Here is a 19,077-nt window from a genome sequence, read left to right as displayed (position 1 = left end):
TTTTCCTCAAAGAAAATTGTTAACGTTTGTATTACAAATAATCAGATAGTACTAATTAATGTGACACAACCATTACTGTATGCGCCCATCCTTATAATCCCACTGTCTCAGATAAGAACGACAACCGCTGAGCTTTTCTTTCAGTCTTTTACTCCTTTTGATAGTCAAACAAGCAGTGACAGTCATATGGATAAAAATGGCATCTGCCTCGCTTCCATTCATCTATTTTCTCAAACTTCACCCACGCAGACGTCATAAATATTAAGTCAAACGTTCAAAGTGTAGCACACTGTGCATTTGTGTAAGGCAGGTGGACGTTGCCGTGGTAGTAAGGTGTATGATTGTCCATGGATGTTAGAATGACTAAATAATAAATACTGCTACATTTCACTGGGTAGCTTTAGTGTAGAGTAGCTTCATTTAATGTAGAGTAATGTGTGTGTGTGTGTGTGTGTGTGTGTGTGTGTGTGTGTGTGTGTGTGTGTGTAGTGAAACCTTACTTGTGTCCCAGCTCGTGAGCTACAGTGAAGGCCAATGGGAGGCCGGTGTCCTCACTAATGCTGCAGCTGCGGTGCGACTGACACATCCCGGCCACATGGGACAGACCCAGCGTCTCACACGGCATGTTGATGGCTGCACAGATGTCCTTCCTGTGAAAAGTGAAAAGTGATTGATTCAACATGAAAGACAACACTTTGGAGATCTGAATTATAAGGTTTATAGAGAACAGATAAAAACGACAGGAGGCCAAGGGCCAGTTAATAAACAAACATTCATACTATTTATCAGATAAAATGAATAAACATGAAACGGCCCACATCTCATCTTTCTTTGAAATTGTATATTTACCGAAGGATTGACGCTTGCTGTATGATTTGAGACCATTCTCGTCTTACTTTAGCTTAGACCTCTGTTGGGGGGGGTCCGGTGGATCCTCCTGTCCCACTTCTTTTACAAACAAGTCTATTTTTATGGGGTTTTTTTGGGACTCTGGCACCTAATTTACATCACATATTTGTGAAACTATCTATTTTCATTGCTAATTAGAAAATGGTCAGCGTAAGTTGAGTCGCACTGGAAGGGGTCTATCACTATGGGTAATAATTTACACGCTAAAATAACATTTAAATTGAATAAACAAAATGCACCCTGGTTAAGTGATGTACCTATGGGTTTGTAGATATTATCTTTAAGCAATAACAATGATATTATCTTCAAAGGGAAAAAGAGATTCAAGAGGTAAAAAGGCGAAATTAGAGACATTTAGTTTTTTTTTTTACCGACAATCATTTTTTGTATAATCTATGAAAGAAGAATTGTCACAGAAGAGCTGCTCCTTCATACTGAAACAGATTGCTACGCTGCTTTGGAATAAGGAAAATAGCATTTGTCAAGTGTCGGGTCTGACAGAGATATAAGGGAGTGCTATTCTGTCCTCGAAAGCCCTTTGTGCTGGAAACGGTGTGATATTTTTTTTTCAAATGGTTTGAAGGATACAAGTGCGTTGCTGTAAACTGTATGAATGACTCATGTCGTCAAAAATGGTTGTTTGTCAAACTGGCAGCTTATTATTCAGTGAATGCATGAGCGCTCAAGAAGAAAACCCTGAATCAGTCAGTGGCGGACGACTCCACTCGTCTTGGAACGATTTTTCCATTTTTATTATACCTGCTGTTAATCTATTGACACATTTGGGATTTCATTATAATTCTGTTAACCGCAGTGTTCACTACAGCTGGTGAGCTGACATCCGTTAGATATCAAATGGAAAAAGACAACAATTATATGATGCTTTGATTCGTCTCCCTGCAGCCACTTCAATCAGTGAATCAATAACTTTTCAATTACGAATCGACTCCCTTTGGAGACGTGATTATGTGCGGCTGAGAGACTTTTTATTTACCTGGTGAGCAGAACTGCTACATCATGGTGCAGCGGGTGTTCCTCTCCCTTCATGTTGAGCTTCTTCTGCCACTTACAGAAGCTGTTCAGGCTGTTGTCAGCATGGTGTGTAATCTTTAAGTCATCCTGTCACAGCCACATGTCACATTACGTTAAAAAGGGAGGAGAGCGGAACGCAAACAGACACAGCTAGCAGCTAGTGTCCCATAAGTTTTTAGGTAATGGCACGTTTACAGCGCACAGCAAAGAGAAAGATACAGGCTCTGTGACAGAAAAAGCTGTGAAATAAGTAATCTAGGTGCAGCTAAATTTCACCAGCTAAGCTTTCAGCATTCATTGCAGCTTTTGAATTGGCCCTAATAACAGTCATTCATACAAAAGTCAGGAAACGGTACAGTGTGTACTGTGCTGTATGCATTTTCAACTTGTAAACATGATTATCAGGATAACTAAAGATGCATAAAACATTTCGTACTTTCGGCCTGATACCTGACAGTATCATAATTTGTATAACTTAACAGTTGTATTCGCTTTAGTTCTGTTCATATGCTCCATTCACATCTGTAACTTATAGTCGGCTGCTGCTGAGGACAGTACAGGAAAGATTTACGTTCCATCTGATAATGCATAATAATGAACATATTTTGAACTAGAATAACCTCTGTATACTTTGTTATGAATGTGATTTTGCAAACAGAAAGCCCTGTGCATACAGCTTACATTCACCACATACCTGCTGGTATTGTGGAAAACATTGTTGATGGAGTTGTGACTTAAGTGACAGCGCTGCTATGCATGTCCTCACGTTATTAGTGCACAAATAGCCATTCGGCTCAGTATGCCTTTGAGGTACACAATCTATTCCCCGTTGGTTTTTTTCATTAAAATGAACCACATTCCATTATCATTAACAGAAGACGCTTTAACCTCGTCCTGCTCCAGTAGGATGAGTCGAACAACCACGATGTTGATTGCGTTTCCAATACTGGCATCCAGGAACAGACCCGCCACCTGAAAAAGACAAAAAAAACTGCATTCAACATTTGGACCTCACATGATTCCTACGTCCCATGGCATTGGGTATATAAAATAATCCTAATAAGACACTTCATGCAGTATTTAGGCATATATAATTATTATATACTGTATATATTATATACTCCATATAATTAGTCTTTTTATAAACTAGTCAGTCATATGTGGTAGAAACTTTGGCATATAAATCTAAAAAAAAACTATCAAATGAAAAGATGACATTCCTTTTATAACTCCCAACAATCTGATCTTGAAATTATGTTTTTATTTTTTAAAAGAAAGAATGTATTTTACTATAGCTCATGTCAAAACGTTGGGAGTAATATGACTGTTGTTGTCAAGGCCAATGTTTACAACATTCATAAATGTTTTTCAAAAAGGCAATGAATGAAACATTTTCCTTTTCAGGAAGATCTTGTCCTGTGTATATTATGCTTTCCTTTTGATTTGTTGATTCCTTTTAAGCATCAATTTACAGGTTGATCCGAGTCATTCAGAGGAATCATTTTATTCGGTGATGTCAACCATAAACAACCTCACAGGTTTGACATCAAAGCTTTTACAGCTTCACTGTATTTACTCCACTTGATCTTACTAAGTATTGAGCATCTAAATGCCTACAAATAATAGGCTGGAACAACTATAATTACAGCTTGTACTAGTTTAAACATTTACATTTTTGTGGTAGGACACTACACAAATGTCAACACATCAGTTTACTTCGACTCACTGCAGTTTCTCTGTGCTCAACAAACGGGAACAATGTAGAAACTGGCCCCATAAACCCTGAAATATTTCTTTAATTTAAAATAACATTTTTTTTTTTTATAGAGTGCATCTAAAAGAGCTTATTGTTTCGACAGTGACTCATAGTCTTGAGCCGAGGTGGCACGTGACAATTTAGAGCTCTGCTTTATTAAGGGCACGAGGCAGCGAGGGGTTTATTACTGGAGAAAAGGATCAAGGTATGGAGAAATTAGAGGAGAGAACCGTGAAACAAAAAAGGTATAAGGTGAAAGGAACTGATGGGATTCAAGACTGTGAGCATCATTAACACCAAACCTTAAAAAGGTCTCATTATACACCGATCATAGCCTGAATCACACCAGCTGTTGCAGATAAAAGCACCATGTCGCTTTGAATTCCACAGCACAGAGGTAGCATTTTGGATTTCTGTATGAAGACAGACAGTGATGAGCCTCTGATCGGTTTAACATAGACAAGTCACAGAGAACTGCACAGATGCGCAACTGCAAACGTAAAGATGCTAGAAAGAGGACGACTCTGAAGGCGTCGGTATGCTCCAAACAAAATGCTTGTCAAATTGTTCGAAAGCGTCTGAAACTCCAACTTTTACAAGTATTTAAGTTGAAGTTGAACCCCGACACACATTTTGTGGCCTGCCTTCGGGCGAGGCGGACACTTTGGCCTCCAAACGTGTTCAAACATCTCTTGCTAGTTCTTTTCAAGCACACCTTGATCAATGCTACAGAAACAGTATTACATTTACAATGGACACTCATCTGCAATCATCACATTAAAAAACAAATAATTGACCCACAATGCCACAGCTAAATTGTGGTGCCTAGGATATGCCGTTTTGCAATATTGGTTGTTAAAAGAATACTTTAGAATATGTTTTTTCCTGGGACACGGTACAAATACTATAATCACATCATCTTTTTGACCTTTGTCGCATATCATCACATCTTTCTCTCCCTTCGCTTACTGTCATCTTTTACACACACACACACACACACACACACACACACACACACACACACACACACACACACACACACACACACACACACACACACACACACACACACACACACACACAAAACAGTGTTAGATTTCTTTTTAATAGCCCCATTCTACACAATAATGTTCACAGTCATTCATTCACTAAGCATGCTTCATAATGCATACGGCTCCAGCCTTCTAACTAGATTTCAACACAACAAATGCCTTTGTTCAATGCGAAAATAAGTATTTCACTGTTCTGCTGACATGATGCTAAAGCTTGAGGAACTCAAATATACAATTTAGAAACTGCAACAGATTGTTGCCAAGGAGTAAGAGAGAGCGCCTTATTCTGCAATAAAATGTTTTACTAAAAAGCATTTAAATAACCACTTGAGTCTGATCAGCTCCGTTGCTACACAGAGTAACACTGGTGTTTTCATTGTTCTTGTTGTCGGGCAAGTTGTGTAACTGAGGCACTTCAGACAGAACAGCTTCGACACATAAAAGGACTTAATTCAGCAAAATGTTTTCTCTCTCACAGTGGCACTCATTCACTTAAACTTGTGGTGCACATCTTATGGCGCTGAATCAACTTTGCAACCCATTTTTACAACAAACAATTTTTTTTGTATCTTTGTCCATGTTTCTCTATTGTTTATCTCGTGAATAAAAATAGAGCTGCAGCTATTTAAAGCAACAATGTGCTGTTGATGTGACACGTTTTCCTCTCAACCCACACGCTGCACATTTGCACCCAGTCTTGACGGGTAAACAGTGCTTTAATGGATTTCTACTGCATCTTTCTTTCTGTCCATATGACCTTTGTTTGGTGACATATGGCTGTAATAAATATCACAAATAAAACACCATTAATAACCATGTGAAAGGAAGTCGGGAGCTATTTTTGTCAAAGGGCTTTTCTTTCTGCTGAGATTGATCACCCTGGCTGTTACATTAGATGCACACAGTCCAGCAGAGTACAACAATATGAACCTCTTGTGAAGTTGACAACTTCAAGACAGCATCTGTGGCGAGACAATGGAGCAGTTGGTGGCTGAGGAAGATGATGCCATTAGTTATTGTTTGGAGGTTATAAGAGGTTGTTTCCCTTGATCCGAAGGGAGATTGTTTTCACAAAACTGAATCATTACGAGCTTTAAAAGTTGAAAGCTGGAGTCTAGAAGACCCCCCCAAAAAAAAACAGAGAGGATGTGAGGAATAATGGCCGCTTCCTCTGTGTATTATTGTCTGTGAAGACTGTTAATCCGCAGGCTTCTCTGTCACTGAGTTCCCCTTCCTGATGTTCTATCCTCTGATAACACTTTCAGTAGCTGCGGTGAGACCAGGCATGACTTTATTTTGGAAAAACCTTCTCATGTGCTAATCAACAACAGACATGGAGTCAGTTTGCTTAACCCCTAACTAGGTGGCAGTAATAACATTAATTGTGATCGGCTAAATGAGAGGAGTTTAATCCATCCATTGTGTTACCTGAGACGAGGATGGGAAAACTGAAACAGCATCTGGTCATTCAAAACATCTGGAAGATGTTCAAACATCCTGTAACTCTGCATTCAAAATATCTGGCAGGATTTATTTTTATAAAATCTTTCTGTAATGTTAACGGTGTAATTCAGCTACTCATAATAATAATAATATCTACTAATAACGACCAACTCTAACCTGAATGAGATTTAACAGGTTATTCCGAGTAACCATACTCCTGTACAGGAAGATTTTTTAATCCTGCTACAAAACTAAAATGTTGTCTACACCTTCACATTCATTACTCTTTCCTATGATATGGCCTCATTATCGGACATAAAACACGTTTGTTTGTAGCATTTAGAAAATAGAAAACCTGAAACCTGAAGAAGAAGACACTGATAAACAAATGAAAAAGTCTTAGACAGTGATCACACTTTTGCAGATCACGCATTCAGGCACGCGCATCATCGTTTAGGGCTGCCCCTTCCTAGTCGATCGGACATTTTGTCTTCGTCAACATGGATTTCTTTAGTCAAATAGTCTTTAATAGTTTTTTTATGCTTTGTTCAATAATGATTTACTTATTTTTCAAGAAACTTATGAACACATCTCTGGTAAACACAAGATTTTACAGGTATGTCAATTAAATCAACTAATAAATTAGTCGACAAAATTGCATGAGTGTTCGTCAACTTCTTTGGTCAAGAACAGATTGGAAATGAATAATGAAAGTATAATTCGTACAACGTGGATTTTGATGCATGGAAATGTTGCTGTTGTTATATTCTCATACTTACAATGTTCATGACAGCCAGGACGTAGCTTTCCACAGCTTTGCTCCCATGATGCTCCACCATTTTAGGGTCGGCCACCACCAGCGTTTCCACCCACTTCTCTTTGCTGACTGAGCGTTGACGGATTCTCCTCCTTCTTCTCTGCTGCCGGTGCTCCCACCGCTCCCGCTGCCTCTCAATGTCCTCAACACTTTGATGGGAATCTGGAGATGGGAGACAGAAATCTTTCTTACTGAGGCACATTGTGTGCCAACATAGAAAACCAACTATGGCTTTTAACGTGATAGAACTGTTTGTCTCACACAAAAAAAAAAAATCTACACAATAATAACTGTCTGTAGCTTTAAGACATGTCTCATTGATCTCAACACTAATAACTGTCTGTAGACATGACTCATTAATCTCAACACTAATAACTGTCTGTAGCTTTAAGACATTTCTCATTAATCTGAACAATAACTGTCTTTTGCCTTTCTCATGAATTGAGCTTTTGCCTTTGCTTTAGTTTATGCTGGCCTTGTTATTTGTCTGTTTATCTTTTCATTATATATATATATATATATATATATATATATATATATATATATATATATATATATATATATATATATATATATATATATATGTATATATATATATATATATATATATATATATATATATATATATACACACACACACACACACATATATGTATATATATATATATACACACATATATATACATACATATGTGTATATGTATATATATATATATATATATATATATACACACATATATATACATACGTGTATATGTATATATATATATATATACACACATATATACATACATATATATATATATATACATATATATATATATATATATATATATATATATATATATATATATATATATATATATATATATATATATATATATATATAATGATTATATTTTAACAGTGCATTGCTGTAAAAGAGTGTTCAGCTAGGTGTGGGCAGGTTTATCAGACTACTGTGTGCATAACTACATGTGTCATAATCCATCCATCCATCTCTCTACACATGGTAATAACGTTGATACTTTGTACTTCTATTTCTTTCTGTGAGCAATGTCATTTACATCAGCAGGTGCCTGAACAGAAACAAATATAAATCTGTTACTTGAGTCTGATTTGTTCTTTAAAAAGTATAAAAACTGCCACTTAGTATCACACACACGCACTGCCACATTGATGTCAGGAAGAGAAAGGAAAGGCGTTTTTTTTTTTTTTTTTTTTTTTTACTGATTCATGTGGCAAACGCTGGGCAAAGTCCTAATTATTCACAAACTCAAAGCACATTTCCTCTGCAGGATGCTCAAATTATTTTCAGGGTCAGAATTTAAAGAAGCAGAATTATGAGCTCTGCTCTGCAGATCATCAGCCGGAGACGGACTAAAGAGAGAGGGACAACAAAACGTTGTCAATCATCAGCTTCATTCTAATCGGGTCGGTGCTCTGATTGATCTCACGTTTGACATCTGACTGGATTTTATTAGTTCATTTCAAGGAATGAATAACAAGTATTGTAAAAATGTGTTAATAATGGTGCAAACGTGTTTGTGTGCATGTGTGTGTGTGTGTGTGGTGAAAATAAAAGTGACTTACTTGTGATTCCACAGGTACCGTTGAGAGGTTGTTTCCCTGAGATGGGCTGTGCGACTGGACTCCGGGAGGGAGGGGACGCTTGGCGTTTGTAGATGGCGTGGGACTGTGGGCCTGAGGTGTCATCGCTCGACTTCTCCAGAGGGTGAATGAAGAACTCTTCATCGGACAACTTGAACAGTCCGGTCTGGTGAAAAAGAAGGGCTGTAGGTCAGTTCTCCTCATCTCTTCTTACGGAGCTATTTACAATAATATCTTGATATTTCAACAGCACTTTCAAGCAAAACAATGTGCTTTGTGTGTTTTATTTGATTGTCTGCAACAATAGACATTAACTACCAAACTAATATGATGAGCAATTCATTGTTATATATGATTATTTAAAGCAAAACTCCTAAAACATTTGTAGTTCTAGGTTCTTAAATGTGAGAGTTTGCCGTTTACATTGCAGCAAATTGAGTATTTTGGGGGTTTGGACATTTGAAGATACCACCTTCTGCTTATTTTACCTCAGTATTTTACACTGTTTTATAAACAAAGTAATTAATGAATTAATTACTACACAAAATAACCAGCAGATTAATAGATAAAATAATTAACTATGGATCCCCACAGAGGCGTTAAAATAAAATATTGTAGAACAATATTCCCAAAACAAATACTTTAGGTACTTTTTTTTATTACTTTTTCAATCTAAATCTATATAAATAAATCACCGCAGTATTATTAGATTTAAAAATGGGTGCACTATTTTGTTTGTGTCATTATGCATTTATTTATTTATTTATTATTGCTGACTATTTTCATATTGAGTAGTTATGCTGCTACGCAAACTCATCACATCCTGCAGATGCTTCAGTGTTTAACCCTTCGAGGGAAAGGAAGAGTCCTTTATCCGTGAAGTGGTTGCAGGTGATGTTGAGTGTTTTCAATTCTGAAAATTATACAAAACTGGGAAATCTTTCCGTCTTTTTAAACAGTAGTGATAGTATGGCCCATGAAGCCTAAAAAACGGATTCGTCTCCAGAACGCAAAGACAAAACTTGGAAGCTTCCAGAGAAACAGTATAAACAGCCTGATGTCTTAAATTTGCTGTAGACATCCAGGGGGAGAGCGACCGACACAGGAGAAAGATCAAATGTCACATAAATTACCGCACCCTAAACCACGTTGGCACGGAGCCAAAACCAAATTCCAGTAGCCCCACTCCTTTTTCTGTTGACCATCCTCGCCCCGTATATGATTCTTGTCCACCGTCTGCTCCCATCAGCTCTCCCTTCAGCTTCACTGGGACTCTGACAGACAGGAGGGCTGGTGCTAGAATACATGTACAGTAACACATGGGGAAAGTCGAGTAGGGCAAGACCGTGTCTCAATATGCGCTCTTCTGTCGTTACACTTGCTATTTTGAGTGCATAACTATGGCAAAATGCAGTGCACTATGAGCAGTGTTGAGAAAGTCCACACTTCACAAGAGCTAGCTCAAAGTTCAGTCATTTCTTCCGTTTAAAACGTGTCAGATGTGATGACATTTACTTATTCTTTCATATATAAACATATACACGCACACACAGCGACAGTATAATGCTCATTAAGAGTCATGAGCTCAAGTGTTCAAAAGTCTTTACGATTTTACTACATTCCTGCTTACATTCAGTTTATGAAATACTGTCTAGCACAAATTTATATTACTTTATATTTAATTATGTTTGTATTTTAGCCCTATGTTTGAACTAGCACTATTTCATGTCTTAGATTCTCATTTTACTTGTGTGATTTCTTTTTATACATAGGCCTTAATATTTATAGAGCATTGTTGAAGAGAGCATGATCCTTTTTGTAATTTTGCAAGATTTCACAATATCTGCAAAACAGCATTATGTTTGTATTCATTATTTACTCCAGGTGACTCGTGCCTTTAGCTTAAATACACCGGAGAAATGCAAACAAGACATTCCCTGTTGTTATAATCGCACCGCGCTATACGTTCCCGTAATGTTCTATTCAATATTTAGACCGTGTTGTTGAGACTGCTTTGCATTATGTTCCCCTCTGCTCTGTAAATAGCTGTCATCCTTGCACTGTTTGTTCTTTTGTGCTGTGAATCTCTGTAAATACCAAGCAATCTCTGGCCCACTGTCACCAACAAAACATGTATTCCACCAGTAGCCCATTGAGTTCTTACATTATTGTATTTTAAGAAAACCTTTAGTGACATTATATAAATTATATAAACCTGATATTTCCAAGATTAGGTTAGATCAACAATTGTTCCAGTAAGAAATAGAGAAGATATCCATTTGACATTTTGAGTTCAACAACAGAGAAAATTGCGCAGGCTTTGGTTGACACGTTGGTATTTGCTTTGAAACTATAAAAGAATCAGAGGACAACTGCCTTTGTACCCCATCACATACACATGCGCATGTTTGGATCAAAAAAGAGCCGTGGTGCGTCCCAACAGCATGTCAGGTATAAGCTCTCTGAATGACAGTAGGACTTTTGAAATGTAACGTAAATACCAACTGCAAGTTCTCTGCGAATGAAAATCAAGCAGTTTGGGTTCGTAATGACAGTATGCAAATTGCAAGAGAGAACAATGATGCAAGCGTTTCATATAGAAATGAATATAGTACATTAGCATGTTTTACTCTGCAGCCACATACTCTGGCAAAAGATTTTTCTCAACAGTTTAGATCTATGGATTCCTAACCTCCTCAGTAATCAGACACAGAGGGTTGGGAGGTGCTGCCAAATACTCCAAATCAACAGGGGCGTGTATCGTCTCTTACAAGGCTTCTTTAGTTGTACACAGATATGTCAGTAATCACTAGTTATTGAAGAAAATAAGTATTTCTTTGGACCATTAACTGCTAAAGTAGTTCTTTGATTGGTGCGATGACTCATGCACCTGCCACAGTGTAACAGGAGCAACAATAGACTTGTATGCTATTCAAGTTTTTGAAAACATTGAGTTTGAATAATTAAAATCTGCATACTTCAGCCAAGCAGGTCTGAAGCCCCATACACTCGTACTTGAAGTGCCTTTTGTCCTGATACAATAAAAATGACCCCACTTACCGACTCATTTGTGAAAAGTGACATTTTTTATGAATTCATTATGACTTCAAAGATAAAGCAGATGGAGACCAGTACTAGCACACACACACACACACACACACACACACACACACACACCTTCATCAAGAACACTTGCACGTACAACAGCTTATCCAAATAACCAACTGCATTTTTAAAAGTCCATACAAGAAAGGTGCAGAGAGAAACGACAAATGTCGTTATTTCAAAAACGGCTCCAACAGCAGGACAAAACTAGAATGCTGCATGTCCCCTCCAACCAGTCACGATGCAGTTTACACTACTCTTCCACCACAAGGACACACATGTAATACTTGATTAATCACAGACAAACATTAATGCTCGTCTCAGGTTTGCCAAAGGCTTTGGATAATCTTTAGGACAATAATAGACCCAAATGTATAGAGAAGAAATCAAGGAGTCTTTTAGGACCAAACAGGAGAAGACCTGACCTCACTCTAGCTGATCATCACTTGCAGCCAAAAAGCCCCAAAACGAGCAAGAAGCAAAAAGCTGGCTGCTGCACAGAGTTGGCAGAGCACCACCAATGTGGAAACCATGTGTCTGCTGCTGTTTATGGGTTGTAAACTTCAGAAAGTGAATGTCTGCAACGGATTAACAATTAATTATCCATCGAAATGCCTTTGAAGTTCATTTTTGTGTGTGGGATTACTTTTTGATCTCCTCTAAAAACATGAATTAGTGATTAGTGCTTGTATTTCAAAGTGTGGACGTGGACAATTTTCTTATGAGTGGGTCCCCATTTTGTTTGGCTCATGTACATGCGTCCTAGTACACAGTCCTGCCGATGGTTTCCCACTATTCCTCTGATCCACAGGTGAACTTAATGTACCATGAAGCGCAGCGATGTGCCAGCAAAGACAGGAGAGTCGACTGAATAAAGTAAACAATGCAGGGTTTGAAATACCTTTAAAAAGAAGATTACATATGTTGTGAGAGGAAGGAAATTAATTCGACACGTTTGTTAGACCCAAAGGATACATACGAGTTTTGGTGAGAAACAAATATAAAAAAAAGGTAACTTTTGTTTGTTTACAGGAAACCTCCACCTTTACCTGCTCATTACAACAGCCGAGTGATGCAGCTGTAGCTTTATATATATATGCTGACAGCAAGCAGACAAGGTCGAGATGTTCGGTTACTATTCAGCTAAACATTAGAGTTGGCAAGATGTGAGATCTGATGAACTCTAATTGCTGGGTATGAACTAATGTAAGATGTGGTGATTCAAACTTCTCAGAAGCAGCTTTTGTTTTGAGATGGGTTTTTTCGTGTGTGAAAGCATCTTAAGAAACAGAAGGGTGCAGCGAGCAACAACATGCGGTCATGTACACCTTTGTTGGTGGAAATGGGTTTCTGAGAAGTTCACAAAGAAAAGCTAAGACACATGTTTCAAAAGCGGTGAGCTGTAGAAAATCTCCATACACGTATAACCTTGTAGCAGAGGGACTATAGAGGCAGGAGGCCGTGTCTATAGTTCTGACAGCTAAGATGAAAAACAGCGGGGGGACGACGGATCACAAAAAAAAAAGAAAGAAAAAAAAGGCTTGAAGACAAGAAAACAATTGCCCGTTGTCCAGGTTTAGGGCAGATAAAGCTCTTATGTCATGGAGTGAGCGTAGGCTTTAAACAACATGAATGCAAGGATGGTGTCAAAGATCGTGGTGCAGATGGTTGCTGCTGAATGATTGCATCCATGTACCCGTTTCAATGTGATTATTTCCAGCAAGCCAATGAAGAACGAGCGTGACACTAACATGAAAGCGACTCTACATTCTTTAGATCTCAACCCGATGAAGCTTCGTTCAGATGCATGAGAATTTAATACAAAAAATATCTGCAGGAAGTTCATGACGCTCTCGAGACAGAACGGACCAGAAGTAATGTTTACCTCAAGCAATTCAGATTGTATTCACACGACGATTCAATTCCGCAAAGACAACTTCCTCGGATGCACTGTAAAGCAGCCTCCGAGTTAATCAGAATCCTGTTTTCTTGGAGAAAAGTGTTGATGAAAGGCAAAACCTCGAGGAATTGTTACTGACTAAAATGGCCCTTTCTTTTCTTACACGCTGAAGGCAATCTTTGTTTACTTTAAGTGGAGGGTGAGAGTCTGGCATTCGATAAAATTCCCACCAGGGTTGCCTCTACAGCTGAATAAGGTCAAGCAGACTGAGCGGTAGCCGCAGTGTTAGCGCAGAGCGGCGGCCATTAACGAGCAGTGGGGGAACAACAAAGAGACTCACATGCACCAACATGCACACACAGCCATACCGGCTACGTCAGCAGAGAACAGAGAAGCTCCTCTACAGCTTTACATCGTAAATAGTTGTTTGCTGCTGTATTAATGCTCTGAAATATTGTATATAGAACCTTTAAAAGAGGTTGCGATTAATAATTCATCATGAATTAATCAGTCTCTGTGATATTCACATTCATTTGCCAATTCAGACGCAGAAATGGCGAGTGCCATTGAGTGTTTGTGCTACAAGGAAATGCGTTTGATAGTCATGGACCAGCGTAATAAGGAGCAGTTTTACTGCAGTATTTGGAGAATAAAAAAAAAATAAGATTAAAAATAGTCTGTTGTCGATGTACAATCTCTGAATGCACCTATGATCGCGGACCACTCCCTTAGCGGTCAAAAAAAAAAAAAAAACGTGCTCCTTTATGAGCGCACATCTGCGATCACAGAGGCACAGCGCGACATGAATGGCTCGCTGCATTTTAAAAGGAACCGTCTTTGAACAGAATGAATGCACTGAAGGGAGTGTCACTTTGTTCTTCAGCCTCAACAGTAACAGTACAGTAAAGGTGGTTCTGCATGCGAGCGTTTATACAGTATATGCTCCACTGCTTGCAAATACCATGTTTAACTGGGACAATTTGTGGTTTCAACTGTCAGACTGTGTACATCTTGAGGCTGGAGTTATGCTCTTAAGCTCAAAGTCTGGATAGCCGATAACTTCAGACACCCATGTTTTGTGGATAAACACATCCAGGGTGTGTAGCTGTCTAAAAGACCCTGAAGTTGTTCTGACCCTCAGGTCTGAACATCCGTCTGCAGTTTTGATATGAATTGCTCATAACAATCACTTAACTCATCCCTGAATACAGTCCTCTGCTGTGGCTGACACCTCCGTGTTAAACTTGAAATGCATTTAGATACAACATCCAAATGGGCTTCAAGCTTTTAAAAGTTACTCACCAGTCCATCACAGGTACTTATGGCTGCGCTTCCTTTACCGATGGCCTCGTCCCACACTTCACCTAAGAAATGGCACTGGGAGGATCCAGCAGGATGGATCTGGGCCCCGTCCAGGCCGCCATACCTCCTCTCCGTCAGGAAGCCCGGAGCCAGCAGGTGTGGGTTGAGGGTGAGGTTAAAGTGCAAACTGTGGCCGCCGTGCCACAGCTGGTAGAAGACTCGATCTACGGCCGCCGGTCCCTCTGAGGCTTCCCGCCGCTGTACGCGGCGAGCATGGTGAGACAGGAAGTTGGACAGGAAGTGACCTCTGGCATCCACTCTAGTGGGATGAACCACTTCATACTGAGGCAGATCCTGCAGAAAGCTCTCTGTCAAAACCATGGTGGGAAGAGAAGATGTGAGAGAAGATGGGTTAATAAATCAGGGGAAAGAGGAGGGCAATTAAATAATTAAAGTGGCTGTAAAGCCGTCAGCAAAAGTGCGACAGCTCTAAACGAACCCATATGAGTGTCTCAGCTGTCATTGTTTCAGGTCTGAATACAGCTGCAGTGTTTACAGAGGAACACTGGATTATTGTCCACTATCCTTCTCTGAATTTCTACTCTCATATGCAACCGGTTTGATAAAGTCGGGGATAAAGTTCATTACCCTCATAAAAAATAACTCTGCTTAATTTCCTGTACTAAATATCTGAACTACCAGATTCCTGTATGGGCAAAGAAAAAGTGAGGGATTACAAGCAGTCTGCTCTTTTAAGTTCTATACAGTCTGGCTGCTGATGACTGTAGTACACGTCTGTCCCATGAAATGCATTCAAACGTTTCCAGTATATTGTGGAGATTAAGTCGTACTTAACGTCGCACATCTTTTTCCTTCAGTTCTTTACATCAAACAATCAATGTCTAAAAAAAGTGAGGTGTGGCTTGAAAATTAAGTCGCAAACTTATGAAACTACAATTTAAAGTATCCTCGATTTTTTTTAGGGATTGTGACTAGTTGTTGTTTTGGGTTTTTTTTAAATAGTGGAAGCCAAAGGACGAGAATCCTGCAGCTGCACCACTTTTGTTGATACAAGGTTTGTTTACTGGATATATGAACAATTACATTTATGTCAGTTTTTTTTTTCCAGTTGAAGTGCCCAAAATACCAAATGTAAAAATAACAACGGTTGGTTTCACAGCCTTTAAAAGCATTGCATTAAAAGGATATTTTAAATGTTCAATTTCAATGCGTTCCTTCAGATGATTTTCACTAAGGGGCTGTCATATCATAGCATCATCATTTCCAGACACACTGCCTTTGCGTGTACGAAAGGTAATCTGTCAGCATACAAGGACCTCCTTAAACCCTCATTATGCCATTATTAGCATATTGTCATTCAAAGGAACAGAGGTCTCACACACAGCTTTGTGATGAGGTTAAATATGGTTTCACTCCTTGCATGGGATTATCTGCACAAATACTTTCATGAACACATCAGTGCATGCGAGTTAAATGCGTTTAACAAACCAGCTGCTCGGAATGTTTCATTGAATGAAGAGCGAGGAAACCTCCATGTTTGAACGTCTTTACTTTCTGCAAGGCCACTTAACATGTATTCGCTTTTATCCCTGAATGCCTTGAATACGTCGGCTACAGCGCACAAATATATTGATGGAAATTCACCAATAGTAGAAGCAAAAACTAAATAGATGGCAACAAGTCTGTGGTCATGAGTCTACATCACTTAAAGTGTCAATAAATAAAGTTTTATGCTGTAAGTTATCATTCATGAAGTAAATGTTATTTGCACAATGTAACGGCTGCAGAATAACACCATCTGCGTTTGGATTGCTTCCCTATAAGACCTGCTTTTACTGTGCAATTCTGTCTACCACGCCGGTACAATCTACCAGGAAAACGAAGGCTCCATTAACGGCAAAAAGGAAGTGCGTCAACCAAAATACGAAGAGGTTGGCGCTTTCTTTTCCCCCGGTAGCTATTGGTAGTTATCCCGAATTACCAAAGAGAATCAATGTAAGTTATTTGTAGTTACAATCCCCAGTAGCAGAAATGGCAAACAGTGGAAAACAAAACGCATTGTGTCTCGTGTCGCTAGTAGTTGCTCTGAGGAAAATGAAAAAACGATCCGGTTGTCTTTGTGACAGCGGCGCCGACAATAATACCACTTGGAAACACTGGGGGGGGGGGGGGGGGGGGGTGAAACTCAATTTAGAGACCCCATGAGACTTTCAAAAATAAGACACTGTGAAGAAAACGCCAATAACTGAGTTTGGAGGAGGTGGTTAACAATGTGGGGGGGAAACACAACACACTTATTTCACCACGTTGGGTACAAAGAAGGCTAGAAATGATGATTGGAATTTGGATGGCTGTGTCCTCGCCCTACTTTTAGTTGTTTTTCTATAAAAAGGAATACAATTATGTACACAGCAAGAAAGAATAAAGAACTACCTCAAAACGTGTTAAAGATGAGTCCTACGTCTCAGTGCTTCTTCATTTGGGGTTTTTAGCAGTTTAGAGATAAACTTTAAGCTCCCTGTCCCAAACATGTATCACCTGAAGTCATGACTGTTTGATTTACACAGGTTTAGACAGAGTGCATCCAGACTGTGTTCCGCTTGTACCTGGTACCTCAGGAGAACTGTGACTGTTAACATCCAAACCACGAACTAGAGGGAAGACTGGGAGGTAGAGCATGTTTGGAGTGAAGGCCAGCGAGCGTTTCCTTCAAGACAATGGAGGGTTGGTTCTCTGATGTGATGATACCCACTGGGCCTGAAAAGTGATACACTTTGCAAAGCCGAATGGAAACCGGCTCCATTATGAGAACGATGATGCATCCTGTAGATACCAAAAGACAAATTCTGTTTCCTGACCTTCGCCGGTGAGGTCAGAGGTCAGTGTCGGCTGCACTGGGAGTCTGTGCATTGGCTCAAGGGCAGGGCAGATGCTTTCCTACGCGGAGACTAAAACCTCTGATGATTCAACGGAAAGAAGGTCTCTCCAGCTCCCAGACCGAGCTGCAAAAACCTTGGTTTTAATTGCTATGGTCGGAAGAAAACTTTGTAAACACAAGTCACAGCTGGCCTCCCCTCCACAGCGAGGACTGCTGGCCTGGTTCTGCGCTCAATTAGATGCGCTCAGAAACAAATGCGCATAACAAAAAAGCAGCCAAAACATTAGAGGACGTGGCGATGTCTCGAAAAAAAAAAAAGTGTGGCATGTTTAGTTTCAGACTTACTGACCTGGTTCATGTGATAGTCCCAATGTTCTGCAGTTCTCCAGGACCGTCAGAAGTGCGATGAAGAGGTGACTGGGAGAGACTCCCTGTCCAGAAGCGTGAAACCCGCAGTCCAAACGGGTCATTTTGTCAAGAAGGCAGAGTGTATTTTGGGAACATTTATTAATGTCTCTCTAACAGCGCGTCGATTGTCAATTCAAATCACTTCCATCTGGGCTGGGTGCGCTTTTTCGCTTTGTTGCGACCATGCACTGAAACTGTGACAGTCCCAACAAACTTCTCCAATTCAGGCCCGGACATCGTCCGCCTCCACGCGCTGTCTTTGTTGCATCCTCGGTCTTTTCACACTCGTTTGGACGTCGGTGTTAATGTTTGCTTGCGAGTAGTTGCCCCCCTCTGTCCTCCATCAGTCTCCTACCAGCAGCCAAGTGACAGCTTAAAAATGTTTCCCCGTGCAAACTTTCGCAGAGCCACCCCCACAGATGGGTGGACTTAAGACAATGGGCCATCTTTCAGCTGGTCTGCGGGCTTAAAGGGGAATGCTACTCCAAGAATCAGATACAGCGCTTCAATCCAATTGGCAGATCCAAACAACGGAGGTTCCTTCGGGTTTTCAGTGGGTCACATGAGGACCAGTTCCGATATTGTTGCGTTCACTTGAAGTCAGAGAAGTGATGACAGCTCAGTGGCTTCGGTCTGAGCATTGTTACAAACCTTCTAGGAAGAAAGCACTTCAGTGAGGTTTCTCATATAAAAAAATAAAAACTTTCCGGTCATGTATAATTTTCAACTGGAATAAAGTCTGCTATGAAGAAGAAAAAAATACACTCTACTTCATTGTATTACTTTGTTGTCATCAGTTTGAGTTAGCGCCCCCTCTAGCGGAAGAATGGAGGCACAGTGGAC

General features: G+C 39.6%; 1 protein-coding gene across 1 annotated transcript in view; it reads right to left on the bottom strand.

The window, feature by feature from the left end:
* LOC137882138 (A disintegrin and metalloproteinase with thrombospondin motifs 7) overlaps positions 1-18,296 on the bottom strand; it is a 62,653-nt gene extending 44,357 nt beyond the window's left edge. Inside the window, exons 1-7 of the mRNA XM_068724279.1 lie at positions 18,176-18,296; positions 14,928-15,295; positions 8,603-8,786; positions 6,972-7,171; positions 2,830-2,913; positions 1,904-2,028; positions 501-650 (exon numbers count right to left, since the gene is read on the bottom strand). Of these exons, the coding sequence (XP_068580380.1) occupies positions 501-650; positions 1,904-2,028; positions 2,830-2,913; positions 6,972-7,171; positions 8,603-8,786; positions 14,928-15,295; positions 18,176-18,296 (1,232 nt within the window). The remainder of the gene's footprint in view (positions 1-500; positions 651-1,903; positions 2,029-2,829; positions 2,914-6,971; positions 7,172-8,602; positions 8,787-14,927; positions 15,296-18,175) is intronic.
* Positions 18,297-19,077: the final 781 nt, after the last annotated feature.

Source organism: Cebidichthys violaceus, unplaced genomic scaffold (assembly GCF_023349555.1).
Source record: "Cebidichthys violaceus isolate CVI_PGR_0920_01 unplaced genomic scaffold, fCebVio1.0.p SCAF_30, whole genome shotgun sequence".
Lineage (NCBI taxonomy): Eukaryota > Metazoa > Chordata > Actinopteri > Perciformes > Stichaeidae > Cebidichthys > Cebidichthys violaceus.
Note: the sequence above shows the minus strand (reverse complement) of the source record. Positions and strands in the feature narration are given on the sequence as shown.